This window comes from Rousettus aegyptiacus, unplaced genomic scaffold (genome assembly GCF_014176215.1).
Source record: "Rousettus aegyptiacus isolate mRouAeg1 unplaced genomic scaffold, mRouAeg1.p scaffold_m13_p_8, whole genome shotgun sequence".
Taxonomy (NCBI): Eukaryota; Metazoa; Chordata; class Mammalia; order Chiroptera; family Pteropodidae; genus Rousettus; species Rousettus aegyptiacus.
The window spans coordinates 66,745,184-66,761,127 of NW_023416311.1; the positions used below are offsets into that span (position 1 = coordinate 66,745,184).

General features: G+C 34.7%; 1 protein-coding gene across 1 annotated transcript in view; it reads left to right on the forward strand.

The window, feature by feature from the left end:
- The window catches only part of DMGDH (dimethylglycine dehydrogenase), a 54,440-nt gene extending 39,328 nt beyond the window's left edge, over window positions 1–15,112 (forward strand). The window contains exons 15-16 of the mRNA XM_016118849.2: window positions 8,444–8,578; window positions 14,394–15,112. Of these exons, the coding sequence (XP_015974335.2) occupies window positions 8,444–8,578; window positions 14,394–14,609 (351 nt within the window). The 3' untranslated portion in view covers window positions 14,610–15,112. The remainder of the gene's footprint in view (window positions 1–8,443; window positions 8,579–14,393) is intronic.
- The last annotated feature ends 832 nt before the right edge of the window (window positions 15,113–15,944 follow it).

Below are 15,944 nucleotides of genomic sequence, written 5' to 3' on the forward strand. Positions count from 1 at the left end.
ATTTTGAATTTTTAAAGTCCTTATCAATTTGTTTTTTAATGGATCATGCTTTTGGTGTTGTATCTAAGAAATCTTTGCCTGTCCCAAAATCACAAAGATTTTCTGCCATTTTCCCTAGAAATTTTTTTTATCTTTTTACATTTAGGCCTATGAGTCATTCTTACTTAGTTTTTGTATCTGGTGCAAGATATGAAGTTTATTTTTTAGCATACAAACATCCAATTATTTCCAGCACCATTTGTTGAAAAGAGTATACATTCTGAACTGGATTGCCTTTGCACCATTGTCAAAAATAAGTTGTCCACATATGTTTAGGTCTGGTCTTTACTGTGTCCTATTGATCTACAGGTGGCCCCCAAGTTACAAATGTTTGCTTAACTATCTTTCAACTTACTATGGTACAAAAGCAATACTCATTCAATAGAAAGTGTACTCTGAATTTTGATCTTTTCCCAGGCTAGCGATACTCTTGTGATACGGGGCAGCAGCAGCAAGATGATTTTGCCCAACTTTAGGCTGATGCAAGGATTCTGAGCATGTTTAAGGTAGCCTAGGCTAAGCTATCATATTTGGTAAGTTAAGTGTACTAAATACAGTTCGACTTAGATTTTCAACTTATGGGTTTATCAGGACATAATCCCATCATAAGCCAAGGAGCATCTGTATATTGTCTATCTCGATACCACTACCACACTGGCTTGATTATTGTAGCTTAAATCAGGTTGTGATAGCCCTGAAACTTTGTTCTTAGATTTCAAAGTTGTTTTAGATATTATACATCCTTTAAATTTCCATAAATTTTAGAATCAATTTGTCAATTTATACAAAAAAGTCCCGCTTGGATTTTGATTGGGAATTTCATTGTGTCTATAGGTCAATTCAAGTCTTCCAACTCAAAAGCAAAGTATAAGTGGTATTTTTAATTCAATTTTCAGTTTATTGCTAATACAGAAAACAACTGGTTTTTGTATATTGATCTTGTATTCTGCAATTTTGCTAAACTCAATAGTTCTAGTACTTTCTTATAATTCTTTTTTTGTAGATTCCATTGGATTTTCTACATGGATAATCATGTTTTACAAAAATAAGTGTTTTATAAATAAGTTTTTCTTAATCATTTTTAATCTGTATGTTTTTTATTTCTTTTTCTTGCATTATTATACTGGCTAAAACCTCCTTCCACTAAGTTAAATAGAATTGGTGAAAACAGATGTAGTTATCTTGTTCCTGATCTTCAGTGGAAGGCATTCAGTCTTTCATTATAAATATGATGATAGCTATAGATTTTCAAAGATACTCTTTATCATATTGAGGACATTAATTTCTATTCCTAGTGCTAAAAGTTTTTTTTTTTTTTTAAATCGGGAGTATTAGATTTTGGCAAATGCTTTTTCTGCATATACTAATATAATCATATTTTTTCTTTTTTATTTTGTTATATGGTGAATTACATTTATTAATTCTCAAATGTTAACCCAACTTTTCCTTTTTGGACTAAAGCCCACTTTGTAATGTATTATGTTTTCTGATATTGTTGAATTTTATTCGATAATTTTAAAAAGAAAATTAGCACCTACATCCTCCTTATAGGATGTGCTACAGCTTGCAATTATTTTGTTTATTTTTCTTTCAAATGGAATATATACTTCTTAAGTATAGGTTCTAGCAATATAAAATGTGTTTTATTTACCATTTTATCTCCAACACCTAGTTCAGGGCTGGCATGTAACAGCAAATATTTTGTTGTTCAAAGCAGTGTCAAGAAAGGATGCTGGAGAAGTACTGGGACCTCATCATCAAGGGTCTCATCTACCAGGCTAAGGAATTTAGAATGTATCCTGGAGACACTGGGAAGATATTGAAGAATTTTGAGTAAGGAGTGACACTTTAGTGATAAAAATAAAAAAAATAAAAATAAAATTAAAAAAACAAGACAGATTAAAAGGGAATTAGCCTGGTGACTGGGAAATCACTTTCCCAATTATTAAGGAAATCCGGTGGAAGAATGTCAAGGGCTTCAATTAAGGCAGTGGTCATAAGATGGAGAAGAAAGAGGTGTGAGTGATATTAAGGTAGAGTGGAGACCACACAAGGGACTGCAAGGGAAGGGACTGTAGAGGAGGATCTAGGATACCGTTAATGAACTAGTAAACACAGGGGGAGTTTAATTGGGAGGTTGGAAGGACTCGTGGTGTTTTGGGGCTATGGGACAGCCCAGTAGAGAAATCAGACAGCAGCTGAGCACATGAGTTTGGAGACCTCTGCTCCAGAAATTATGGATTTGGATGATTCATATAATAGGTGGTAATTAAAGTCAGGGGCATATTGGGAACCCTTCTTCTATAGCACCCTGTAACTTACCTTACTGAGGTACTTGCCACACTGTATCACATAATACTGGCAGCTTTCTCAGCTAGACTGTGAGCTTCCTGAGGACAGAGGCCAAAGATCTCTAGGGGTAGCACTGTGTCTGATAATTCATTAGGGCTTAGTAAGTTGTTGAAGGGTTTAAATAATGGTTCTGACACTTACTGATTCTAAAACTAAATAAGTTGCTTAACTTATAAGTACTTCAGTTTTTTCATCTGTAAAATGAACAAAATATCCAGCTCATAAGTTTAAGTATGGATGAGATCAAGAAAATTCAGCACCTCCGAAAGTGTTAGTTCCCAGCCATCATTGAATTGAATCTAAAATCTTTTAGGGAAAAAAAGAGCTATAGATAAAATCTTTTCACGTTTTGAAGATCCCAGCAAGAAAGATTTTGGGTCCCTAGTGAGGTCTCATTTCTTCATGTTTTTCTCATTTCCTTTAATAACAATAACTTTGCATGTTTGCTATATTTAAAACACCAAAAGGGCAATTGTTCTTTAGAGAGATAAAACTATTATGAAAACTCTGTTATAATTATTGCTAATGCAGTTAAACATAAAAGAACATTTGACAAAGCCACAGATCCATTCTCCAGGTTTACTTTGAATCATTAGAGTCAAAAATTGAAAAGTAAATATCCTCTTTGATATTGAATCTAGTAAAAGTTATAAAACACATGTAATGGGGGAGATTTTAGTTTTAAAAAATATAGTTTGTTTTGAGTGCTAATTAACCTAATTACTAGCCTGGCTTAGGAATATTTTAAATATTTTCTCCAGATTCTTTTTTATCCCCACCTTGTAGTTAATAGAGCCCCTTTTCTAATCTATTAAAGACTTTTTTTGAGAAGGAATACTTAAATGATTAGTAATTTTGGTTAGAACAATGCTAGATGAGCTGTTTCTTTTAAATTGCCAAGAGCAGAGAATGAAAACTGTGTGTACGTGGGAGTATTCATTTCCAGCCGATAATAATGTACTTGAGTTGCTAAACTAATAATTTAACATTTTGCTAATAAAGAGATATTGACATTGTGATTATTATAAACTTATGTGGAATATTGTGAATATATGTTTGGGGGGGGGGAAGTTAAGAACTTCGGGTTCAGTATTTGATGCTGACTCACTTTGTCACCTCAGGCAAGATACAACTTTGGGCGTTAATTTTCTCATATGAAAAATGAGACTGGACTGTTTTCTGCCTGCTTAAGAACTTCGGTGATTCTAGTTATGTTAATATAAAGTGAATGATGATATAATTTGTTTTGATAGAATAGTGAGTCAGATGATGCATGCACTCAAGTCATGGAATCCAGTGTACAACTTTATCAGTTTGACTGTGAGACAAGCACAGATTTACATAGACTTTAGGCTAGTAATGGCCACATGCTTTACAAAGGGGTTCCCATCACAATTGTTTTAAAATTATGATCCCTGAGCCCCATTTTAAATGAGAAAGTTTTTAGGAAAGTATTAAGGGCCAATGGCAGAAGTCTGTCACCTGGATTTTCATCTCCTTTCTGCCACTTACGGTAACTGGTGACCAGTGGGTCTCTCTGCAACTCTCTCCAGACCTGTAAATGCAGGAGCAAAATTTCACAGTCAGTGCTGTGCCTGGTTTTCAAGAGGGGCTTTCTTGGGGCCCGGGATGTTATGCTGATTGTCTTATGCCTTTGGAAACTTTTGATATTTAGGTTAAAGGAATTTTGGTCTAACTGATAACTTCCTCGAATTTTCTGATAGATATTGACACCAATTATATGAAACAGAAAGGGTCTCAAACTAGATTTTTAGAATTTTTTTCCTGGTTAATGAGAGCTCACTACCCTGACTCTGTATCAGAACCTTCCTTCTACTGCTACTATTATATTTGACTTTAACTACATCTGAGAACTCTCCATCGCCCTGATAGTCATGAATAAAAAGGTACTAGTTTAATTTATTTCATTTCCATGTATTTTTAGCTAATATGTGTACTTTTAATAAAACTAATAAGAGATGAATAATTACATTTTACTTAAAATCTACTTAATATTTTCATCTATGTAGATGTTATATTGAGTATGTATTACAGGTGGCTATTTTAATAGCTCTTATTGCTTTTTAAAATTAATAAATTAAAAAATATAAGCCAAGACTATTTTTAAGCTATAGTTTCAGTGCCCCAGAAATTTATGTTTCTCAGAGACATTAATAGCTATTTATATAGTTAATTTGGCAGTGACTCATTAAAGAAATATATTTCTATTCTCAGGTCATCCTGAAATCACCGGTTTTAATCACAGCACTTACCTTCAGACACACTTCCTGTCATTTATAATTAATAACTAAATAATAGAGTAAAATCTACAATCTTGGGAGGAAAGCCAAGTAAAACGAGAATGAAAAGCCATTGCCCCACTTTAAATCTTCCCACGTTAGGCACAAGGTTAGCTTGCGAAGGAAGAATTGTCTCAAGGGGCAAGTGTCACTTTTTATTTGTGTTTTAAGAATGTGTTCCTTATATTTAATTAGGTTTTTGTTTGTCATTTGTTAGAGTATTATTTTCATTCATGTCTGAGCTTGGTATTGTAGACAAGATTACTTCCTAATTCAGGGATATACAGATATAGATGTCAAATATCATTAGTATTAACCTTGAGGGTATTTTCACATTCTTTCATGTAGCACATAAATATTATTGTGTAGTGAATGTATTTCAAAATGGGCTCAAGCTACCTATGAACGATTTAAAAGAAATATTTTTTAGAGTATTTACATCAGCCATGTCTTCCAATGATAGTCCCCAGGTACAATTATTTAACAAAAATGTATGGATAAAATCTAAAGGTGCTGAGTTATATAGCCATGTAATTGAGCCTTAATTTTGCAGGGCCTTTCTCTTGTATGAGCTGGGGATAAAATTATCTCATGAGGATTAAATGAACCCATGAATATAAAACGCTCAGCAGTGTCTGGCACATAAGGGCCTAATAAATTGAAAATATTATTTATTAATAGTATTTACTTTTTACTAAATTTGTTACTTTGATTTTTCTCTTCTAAAGAAAGTATTATGGGGTTCTCCTCCTTTTCTCTGTTTCTTGCAATTAGCTCATACGTTATGTTCCTGCTTAGACTTTGGTAAAATTGTGAATTTGCCAAAGATAAGTTAGGCTCCCATTCCAACACATCTTATTGCCCCCAAACCTTCCAGCACCTGCCCCAATAGCACTGGTCCAGCACCCCTACAAGGACCCATTTCTGAAAGCTTCGGTTATGGCCACTTTCACCACAGCCCCTCCAAAGGTGTAGCAGACATTGGCTTAAGCGGCTTGGTGAAGTCATCTTTAAGCAAATGAAAATAACAGATCTGGGACTCCTGAGATCTTGATTCTTAACCAGCTTGTTCATTTCTTTGGCTAAGTTAATTCACTTTTTCAGACTCCCAAATCCACAGTCTGTGGGTTCTTGTAAAGATTAAATTATAATGTAAGTATAAGGACTTTTGGAAAAGGTTTGCAGACAATAGTTATTATGAAACCTCACCTTTAACAACTCACTTCAAGCAACTTCCTTGACAGAATTGTCGCTGACAGAATGCTGCCCCAGCCCTGCTCTCCCAGGAAGATAGAATTAATCTTACTCTTTCTTGAGCCTGCACTGTACAGACCCATCATAGCATCTGTTTGCATTTCTGCCTCCACACATTAGACATTCTTTGTTTTAAACTTACAAAATGTGATTTTTACACTTTCATAGAACAAACAGAACCAACATTGATTCATGTTTCAAATTGGTATAGCTGATTTGTATGCTACTATGTGTCATGTTCTACCATCTTTCCAGTAACCTCACATTTTTCTCTTTACCTTTGCTATGTTGAAATGTTGAGGAGATATAATAATTTCAGGACTGGGCATGTTGTGATGTGGAGGGTAAGGGGGTCACATCTTCACAGGGGCCTCCCAGAAGCTGTAAAACCATGTTCTATACAGCTCTGAATACCTGGTCCCTACACAGTGTCTGATAGACAGCAGAGGGATAATAATGGCTGAGTAAATAATTTAACGAAAATTCTTTAATAGGGACTCTGGAAGACTCAAAACCTTCAAGATCTAAATGAATTTCTAATAGTAAATATTCAGATTCCGTAACAGGTGATAACAAATCACACTATATATAGTGCATGGGCCACGCAGTATTGTTCTAAGTGCTTTTCCGCACAATAAAGTGTGAGACTAGACAAGGATTCTAAAAAGCACCCCTTGTCATCATTTATCCATGATAGCAAGTCTTCTTTAAAAAAGATAGCAAAAAAATTTGTTGTTATATAGAGTTCTTTCTTTATTTAGTTATACATGTTTTAACTATAATGAACTTTGGTTTGTTATGACTTTTGTTATCATGAATTTATCCTACATATGAATTCAAATGAATCAAGCTCTTCCTGTGGGTTTTGTTTTTCTCTAGTAGCCCTGTCTTAAATAACATAGGGTCCAGTCTTCTTTGCATTTTTATCTGGCTTCATAATAAAGCTTTGCAGTTGGTTCTCACCATCCGGATCTCAATGGGAAAAAGGACTTTCATCTTGCAATTATTTTAACCTCGGTCAATGGAAACTTTCTTTAGCTTTCTGTGTAGGTTAGCAATTTAAAGTTGCAGTATCCATAGAAATCTTATTTCACTGCAGGCCTGTCATAGAAGGTCTGAGTTAGTAAAAGAGTGAGCTGGGGATCTCAGGCAGAGGATGTGAGGCCCCTCCTCCTGCTGCTTCACTGAGAAGTCAGGAAACTTATTGTACTCAATCCTAAATGTTTTATGTGCTGAAAGAGCTGTATAAAGCCTCAATGTTGGTGGCAGAGGAAATTTTGAGCTTGAAATATTGTTTCCTTTCTTTTTTGGCCAATGAAGAAATTAAAGTCATTTCTTTTCTTTAAGGAAGTAGTTAGTCTGTATATGAGAACTGTTTTGAGAACTTTATTTCCACGTCTTGATCTCTAATGAAATCTCATTCACAGAGATGCGATTGGTATATCACAAATTCCTTTTTTCCCTGTAAGATAAGAGATGCTCCTTTGGGCACACTTACGTGGAAGCCTTACCCCAGCGCCCCCTCCTTTACATTCCAACCGCTCTTAGCCTCTTGCTGGTTTCTCAAGCTCACTAATGTCCCCTGCACTCTGTTTGCATAGAGTTGTACCTTCTTTGTTTGCCAAGTGTCTCCACTGAGGAGTTATTGCTCACCTGTTGGTTGTAAGGTGTTATTAATAAATGTGGAAGTCCTGAAGTTTACATGATTCCTACTTTTTTAACACATAAGAATGGATTGATTCAAGGTTATCCCTGTAACAGTGTCACTCTCACTCACTTGTATTGCATTGGGAATAACCCTGAATTGCTCAGGGGAATGTATCAGGAATATGAATGTCATCTGCCTTGTGTTGCATGAAAGGGGAAAAAAAAAGTTTGAATAGTGCAATATTAGAGAATAAGCTCTTTGATCAAAATGCCTGACTAACTTTGTAACCCACGCAGGGCCTCTCATGATGCCTCACACGCAGTAGGGGCTCAGTACATTCCTGAATGAACTGAGTGCAACCCAATAGGTTAACACATTTTCCAGACCAGTGTTCTAAAGAAGAAAAATAATATGTGGCATTTTGGAGTTGTTTTGCATCACATTTCAATAAAAACAAATATCTTTTTTGTAAAAGGCTTACTATAGGTGGAAACTGAGTAGTACATTGCTCATTACCAGCCATTACCACCGTCCAGAACCATTAGATACAAGGGTCACTTTCATAATCCACCATTGCAATATCATGCATAGGTGGTTCTGCATAGGTGGTTCTGGTGAAATTGTTATCACAAGTTATCACTCGTAAGTCTAACCTATTCTGAAGGAATAGGTGGCTGATATTGTCATTTGAGGACTAAGAAATATTTGTCTAGACGTTTGATCCAATCTGTATTTTTATTGAATGTGTAATTGGCGAGAAAATAGCAAAGACAAATTTAAATGCTTGCATCTCTAACCTTGTCACAGCGTCTGTGCATTCATTCATCATCATTATCTTGGATTCCTACAGCCAGCGGACTTCATAGGAAAGCAAGCACTGAAACAGATTAAAGCCAAGGGGCTGAAACGGAGACTGGTCTGCCTCACCTTGGCGACGGACGATGCTGATCCGGAGGGAAATGAAAGCGTCTGGCATGACGGCAAGGTGAGTACTAAGGAGCTCATGACCAGGGCCTCTGCTGCTCTTCTGCAACAGGAACTCTCCTTGTTTCTGTTTCCTTTTAGCGTTTTTGCTATTTATCTATTGGTGGGATGACACACTTTTGATTTCTGAGCTGACATCAAGAAACAGAAATTAATTAACTTAAAAGAAAATGAAATGCTATTCATTCTAGAAAACATAAAATTCTATATGCTGTGATTAAAGAAAATAAACCCAAGGACTTGAAATACATGGGACAAAGGGTAAGGTATGATTTAGCAGATAAAATCATCTACTTGCTCACCACATTTATATCTGTGAATGCAAGAGATCAGTTTTATAAAGAATTTGGGGTTCACATTTAACTTCTTTCAGAAGTAGGCAATTCTAACGTTAGCACTTAGCAGAAAAATATTTCCAAATGAAAACATCTGTGACAATGGAAAGTGAAACCTTAGAAAATAAAGTGAAATGTATAAACCATTTGATTCTTCAGGAAGAATAAAATTACCTTCTCACTTTGGAATGTTTCATTTCTCTATTGGTATTCCGTAAAACCAGATAACTCACTCATAGGACTTCATTGTCTCCACTTTTTACAGCTATTTGTAAACTCCAGTTTAGGTCAAGATTTTATTGTGTTTTGGCTGGTGTTATCAGGCAGGTGGGAACTCAGCTTAGATCATAAGATAGGCACAGTGCCTTTATCTAAACAACTGCTCCATGTTGGACAAAGTCTGCCTGGTCAACACCCAAAGCCTCAAAGAGATTCCATGCCTGGGTGTTTTTTCTCACACACTGCAGCCTGCTTGATATGTGTTTCCATTTCCCCAAACTCTTCAGTGACAAAAAGAATCTGGAGATGAGGAAAGCAAATGGCATCAAATCACCCTTTGGATTACTAAAGAAATGGCCACTTAGGCTGAGGTATGGGTCACTTTGACATAGAACTAATTCCTAATATGTGTTGGATATTTTTCGTGTACTCTCTCATCTAATTTTACCACACCCTTCCCAGATATGTATGATTGTCTTCATTTTAAGAAGGCTAATTGTTTTGATGAGGCTTTGGGGCTCAGAAAGGTGAAATAACTTGCTTGAGGTTACACAGCTCATGATTGAAGGAGCTGATTTCTGATCCAGGTATAGTTGAATTTTGAATTGCTTATCTTTTCTTCTGAGCCATGTTGAATACTGCAGTTTACTCTCTTCTCTGTCTCTGCTTATGTTCCACTGTGGTCTCTCCAGCACTTAATTATATGCCTACATTTCTTGCACATCTGAGTCGTAGGTGGATGTTATTAGACATTATGAAGCCAACAAATTTTTCTCAGATCTTAAGCTCTTTCTTAAATGCCTCACCTTTCATGGTGCTGAGTTTGTTCTTCTGTTTGAACTACCTCTACTCTTATCTCACTGTCTCCCTTCTTTCCGTTCTAAGTCTCTGGTTTAGCACTCTTATCTTCCTAGGCTTTTCCTCCAATTTCAAATCTGCCTACAATTTCCACTGATAACCACCTCTGCCACGAGTTAACTGCTTGAACTGATCTTAGCCTCTCTGGGCTTCAGTTTTCTCATTGCAAATGAAGCCATTAGAAGAAATAATGTCTAAAATTCTCTCTACCTATAATTAATTTTCCCCTAGTCATTATATTTTCCCCACCTCATCTTTCTTTTGTTTTACATTTTCACTCTATTCTCATCCAGCTTTTTCAGTCTTCCTTATACATTCAATGCCCATCCTCCACCAACTTTGTTTCACACGGCCATGGAATGGTAGAGAGGTGAGACTACAATATTCTGTGAACGACCTCACATCAACTACGATGACTGACAGATTTTTAGCCCTCTTAACTATCATGATACCCAAGTTAAAGTTTTAAAAAACTGGAAACCTGCACCTTAAATTTATACAATGTTATATGTCATTATATCTCAAAGCTGGGGGAAAAAACACTGGAAAAACAAGTTCCATTTTTGAATTTTATTTTCTTTGCTATATCTGTGCAGAGTTTATATGCTGTATTGTTCACCTTTCCTACTATATACCATCTGCCTACAGAGATGTTAATCTAACTGTACAGTCTTTTATTAATAATATATCTGTTAAATTCCTGATAGCAGCTTGTTTGCTCTTTGGTGCTTAGTATGGTTATCATTTTGTCGTGCAGATGACCCTCTTTGATCCTTTTTATACTTCAGAATGATATCAAATAGTTTGCTTTTTTATTTCCTGATTTTGTCTGGACCTTGTACTGCCTTTAGTATTTGGCTTCCACTTTTCCAGTGCTAGAGATAGGTTACAAAAGTATTTATATATTCAGCAAGGTTTTATTGAGTGTTTACTATGTGCCAGCAATACTGTATGTACTAGGGATGCTATGGTGAGCAAAACAGGCAAGAATCTCTGCCCCCATGGAGTTTAGATTCCAGAGCAGAGAGAGATAGACAATGAACATAATAAATAAATGGCATGTCAGAGAGTGATTTGTCTCCTGGAGAAAAGTAAAGTCCAATTAGGAGGTGGATAATGTTGGAGGGATAATGTTAGAGTGGATAACGTTTACTGTTAAAATTAAATGAAATTTAATTTTAAAAAATCAAGACATAAAGGTGGGAATGGAAAGGGCTTTCTTTAGTTATAAAAGCAGCTTTACTGGGAAGTAAGTTTTGAAGAAGAGTTTTTTAAGGAAGGAAGTTTGGAGAATTTGGGAAGTCTCTTTCATTATTATAAACTAAAACACACAGAGACTGCCAAAGAAATGCAATATATCATCCAATTTAAATTTCATTACCTCCTTCAAAGGCCTTTTACTATATAATCTTCTCTAAGTCTGTTAGAGGAGTCTTAATGTCTCATAAGAGAAGAATGAGAAAAGGCTAAAAATAAATGAGGCTCATTTATATTGGTAAGAAGACCACTGTTTGATTTCACAAAGAGTATGAGAATGAGAATCTACTAGGCAGAGGGTGAGGGAAGGTGTTTTTGTGATTCGGTGAGCAAAAAGAAGCAATGGATTTCATTGAATCTGGAAGATTTTTAAGGTAGAACAATATAACATTTATGCTAGGAAAAACCTTTCCCTGGAGATTTAGTAATAGGATACAAGGAAAGGCCAGACTTCTAAAAAAAAGCCTCTGGGCTACTGACCCTGGGAATAGAGAGAAATTAAAGGAGAAGTGAAAGTAATCTAACAAAAGCAAAGCATTCAATAAATATTTTTAAAATAGCAATCACTTGATCCAGCAATTGCACTTCTGGGTATTTATCCTAAGAAAACCAAAATAATAATTCGTAAAGATCTATGCATGCCAATATTCATAGCAGCACAATTTACAATAGCCAAGATATGGAAGCAACCTAAATGCTCACCAACAGACAATTGGGTAAAGAAGTTATAGTTCATATATACAATAGAATATTACTCAACCATTAAAAATATGAAATCCTACCATTTGCAATGACATAGATGGATCTAGAGGTTATTCTGTTGAATGAAATAAGTCAGACAAAGAAAAATACCATATGATTTCACTTATATGCGGTATCTAAGGAACAAAATGAACACACTAATCAAAAACAGACTCACAAATATAGTGGACAATTTGGTGATAGACAGAGGGGAGGGGGATTGGGAGGCTGGGAGAATGGGGTGAAGGGTTAAAAAAATACAAATTAATAGTTGATAGTTGGGCACAGGGAGCATGGCAGAAGGAATGCAGTTAGTGTTAATATGATGGAGGGCCATGGGAAGGAGGGAGCTATTGGGAAGATCATTTTATAAACATTATAGATGTCTAACCAATGTACTGTATGCTTGAAACTAACTTAAATAAATAAATTAATTTAAAAAATAGTATTCACAAAATAAATATGCTATTTCTTTAACTTAGTAATGCAGAAATAACTGCAAGACAATCACTGCTGGGATTTTAAGAGATGGGGAGGCCTGAGGAAATGGTTTACCCAGTCTTCAAAGAGTGACTGTGGGGTTTTGACCCAGTCAGTTAGGGGATTTGGCCAAGAGACTTGCTCAGGCCGTTTCTTGTTTTCTTAGGATGCCCAAGCAAATTAGGTTAAGTTTCCCAGAGCTCCAAACACAAATCTCTGATCTACAGACTGGGAAGTGAAACCCAAGTTACCAAGGCAGTCTTTCATGAAGCAATGATCAAAACTTTAACTTCCCTGACCTAAATCACTTAACTATGATCTAAAGGAGAAAAGCAATTTAAAACATGTGTATCTCAACAATATTTTGGCAGTTAATAATTTGCAAGAGTGAAGCTTTTACTAATGAATGCCTTCAAGATAGGGTTGTTTTTTTTTTTTTTTTTAATCAATCAGTTCTCATCATTAATTCAGAAATGATGTGGAGAGCTTTGGATTTGCGATTTCAACGAGATAATTAAAAACTGGGGCTACAGAGATAGGAGTCTGTATTTAATGTCATAAATGTATTAGCATCTAAAAGACTAGATATGCTGTAATAAGACTTGATTCTAGTGGATTCTTTGCTAAGGCAGCTGAAAGATCACCAGGCTGATTCATGCATGTGAATGTTTCTAGGCACGAGCTATGAACAGCCCACTGTGCAAGACTCAGGCTGTAAGGATTAGTGTAATGTTATGTAGCCAGAAGAAGCTGTGTTGAGTTGGGCTATAAATCATGTTTTGCTTTTGTTGTCTTACTTTTACATTTTTAAATGCGATGTTTTAACCTGACATGTCTGTATCTTATTTTTTCTTGCATTTTAATCTGCTTTTCCTTCTCTTTCATCTTTTACTTTAGATCTGGTTTCTGCTAATCTTCTTATCTTCTAAATCAGGCTTGTTATATAGTTTTTTGTTTTGTTTTGTTTTGTTTTGTAGCATAAAGCTTTTGTTTTCATCTCCCAAGTTTTGATATCTTGTTCAATATATATTTTTTTTTTTTTTGGTTTGCCATCCCAAGTTATCCTATTATATCCTCAATTTGGATTGTTTACACCTAACTCACATCTCCACTCATCCTGGAAGATTTCACCCCACCCCCTCATCACTACCTACCAAATTTCACCCATCTTCAAAGTGTAGGACAAATCCTGGCTTAATTACATTGACAACCTTAACCTCCTGGTTACATTTTTCTTGTATCTCTGTGTTAATTCCTCAATGAGGCTAGAAGCTTATGAGGGTAGAAATCAGGCCTCTACTAATTCTCTAGACTATCTAGCAAAATGTTTTGTATATGGTAGAGCTAAAGAGGGTTAAAGTGGCATTTATTTAAGTGTCTTGCAATTTCCAGGAATTATTAAATACTCTATGTATTCATAGAGAATGTTCACATTGACTATAAATTAATAAAAAGTTTAATTTAGCACAGTTTTGGCAGATCATTTTCTGAACCCCAACAGAGAGAGATGACTAAGTTTTCATTTGGATTTTTAGATTTTCTTCCTTGTTTTTACTATTGCCATGTTAGTTTGATAATAAAAGAGAATTTTTTTAAGTTTAAAATGAAAATAATCCATTCCTCCTCCTATTAGATCTCTTGGCATTAAACTGAACAAAATACTGCCAAGTATTAAGAAACTAGGTGTTATTATTATTTAAAAATGGAAAATGTCAAAGTAGTATAGATACTTTAAGAATTACTTTCATAATTTTAATTAATTTTCTCAAAAAAGTGAAGTTATTTTCCTGGTATTATACACACATACAGCATATCATAAAACTTTCAGCTTGTAAGTTGAACCTATATTTTAAGTGTTTTTAGCTGGAGAGGAGGAGCACAGAGATGTGACCGTGATGCTGGAGATGTTCGGGTCTTGTGTTTCAGGTGGTTGGCAATACGACGTCTGGAAGCTACAGTTACAGTATCCAGAAGAGTCTGGCTTTCGCGTATGTTCCTGTGGAGCTAAGTAAGGTAGGACAACAAGTGGAAGTTGAACTATTAGGCAAACATTACCCAGCGATCATCATACAAGAACCTTTGGTATTGACGGAACCAACCAGAAACCGGCTTCAGAACAAAGGTGGAAAGGAAAAAAATTGAAAAAGACCTTCAGCAATCAATGGAATTATGGTTGTTGTGTGACTATACTCAAAATTATAATTGACTTGTGAAGGAATAGGGGAAATCAAGAATTAATTTCGAAATCACCAAAATCTAGATTAAGAAATTTACTAAAACCTTTCTCCCGTTTTCCAAGCAAGATAGAATAAGGAATTAGTGATTTATATTGTTGTTTCAAAGGAAGAAATTTGAAATGAATGTTTTTATTCTCCTATATTGTTGTTATGAAATTCAATAGATAAAACATTTAAGTGTTAAACAATTATTAAAACTGAATTAGAGGATAGTATATAATTTTAGGAAGATATGCATATGGTTCTTATTAGTTGAAAAAAATGAGTAAATTACATTTTACATAAAAACAAATGCAATACTGTTAATGGATTTACTGCTTTGAAAATATTTTCTTAGTTGACAAGGAACAGTTTATAACAATTTTTCATAATATATTTATGATGGAAATAATAAAATTTACTATTGATATATAACATTTTATTTAATTCTCTGAAATATTTATTTTCTTAATGACTTCTCTGAAAGCAGCTTTATGGGACATTATTATTGTCCTTTCAAAGGTTATTTTAGAAGAGAATTTACAAAAATGAACAGTCTTCCAAAGGAAGCGATACTTGGAAACCTGAAATGAAGCTGAAACATAAATAGATTGTGCCAGTACAAACACTGTTTGAATACTGAACACCTCTCTTTAGGAAAGAATTAATGCAAGTTGACATCACATTGTGCCATTCTGAATACCATTTCACAAAGCATTTGACAAAACAGGTCAAACAAAAGCTTAAAAGCTAACAGGATTGCCCTTAACACTGTGTACAGTGAGAAAAAAAAAATCCAATTAGAAATAATTCTTTGGTATAGTTCTGAAAATTATTTGGATTCAGTTGAGTAAATAAAAATTTTTGTTAAAGGTAGTTTATCATTTATAATTTGTTATACACTCTGTATACATTTATTGAACTTTTCCATGGTATTAAATAAAGCTGGATGTGAAGCATAATAAGATTCCGTAATTAGAATAGATTTTCAAATGATTTCTAGCAAGTTTTGAAACGGTATCAAATTTATATTTTAAATGTTTCATAAAAATAATCACATATTAGAACTTTTCAACATGCCATTCATGTCTGTTTGACATGCCCTCTTAAATATGAAAAGGAGAAAATCCCTTTGGTAATGAACATATATCTTAGTTCTGTTATTAGGTATTTATTAAAGCCTTTGGATGGGAATCAAGAGATCCCAATTCCCATTTTCTGCTTTTCTGTAGTCTTATATCCTTAGAGTATCTGTTTATTA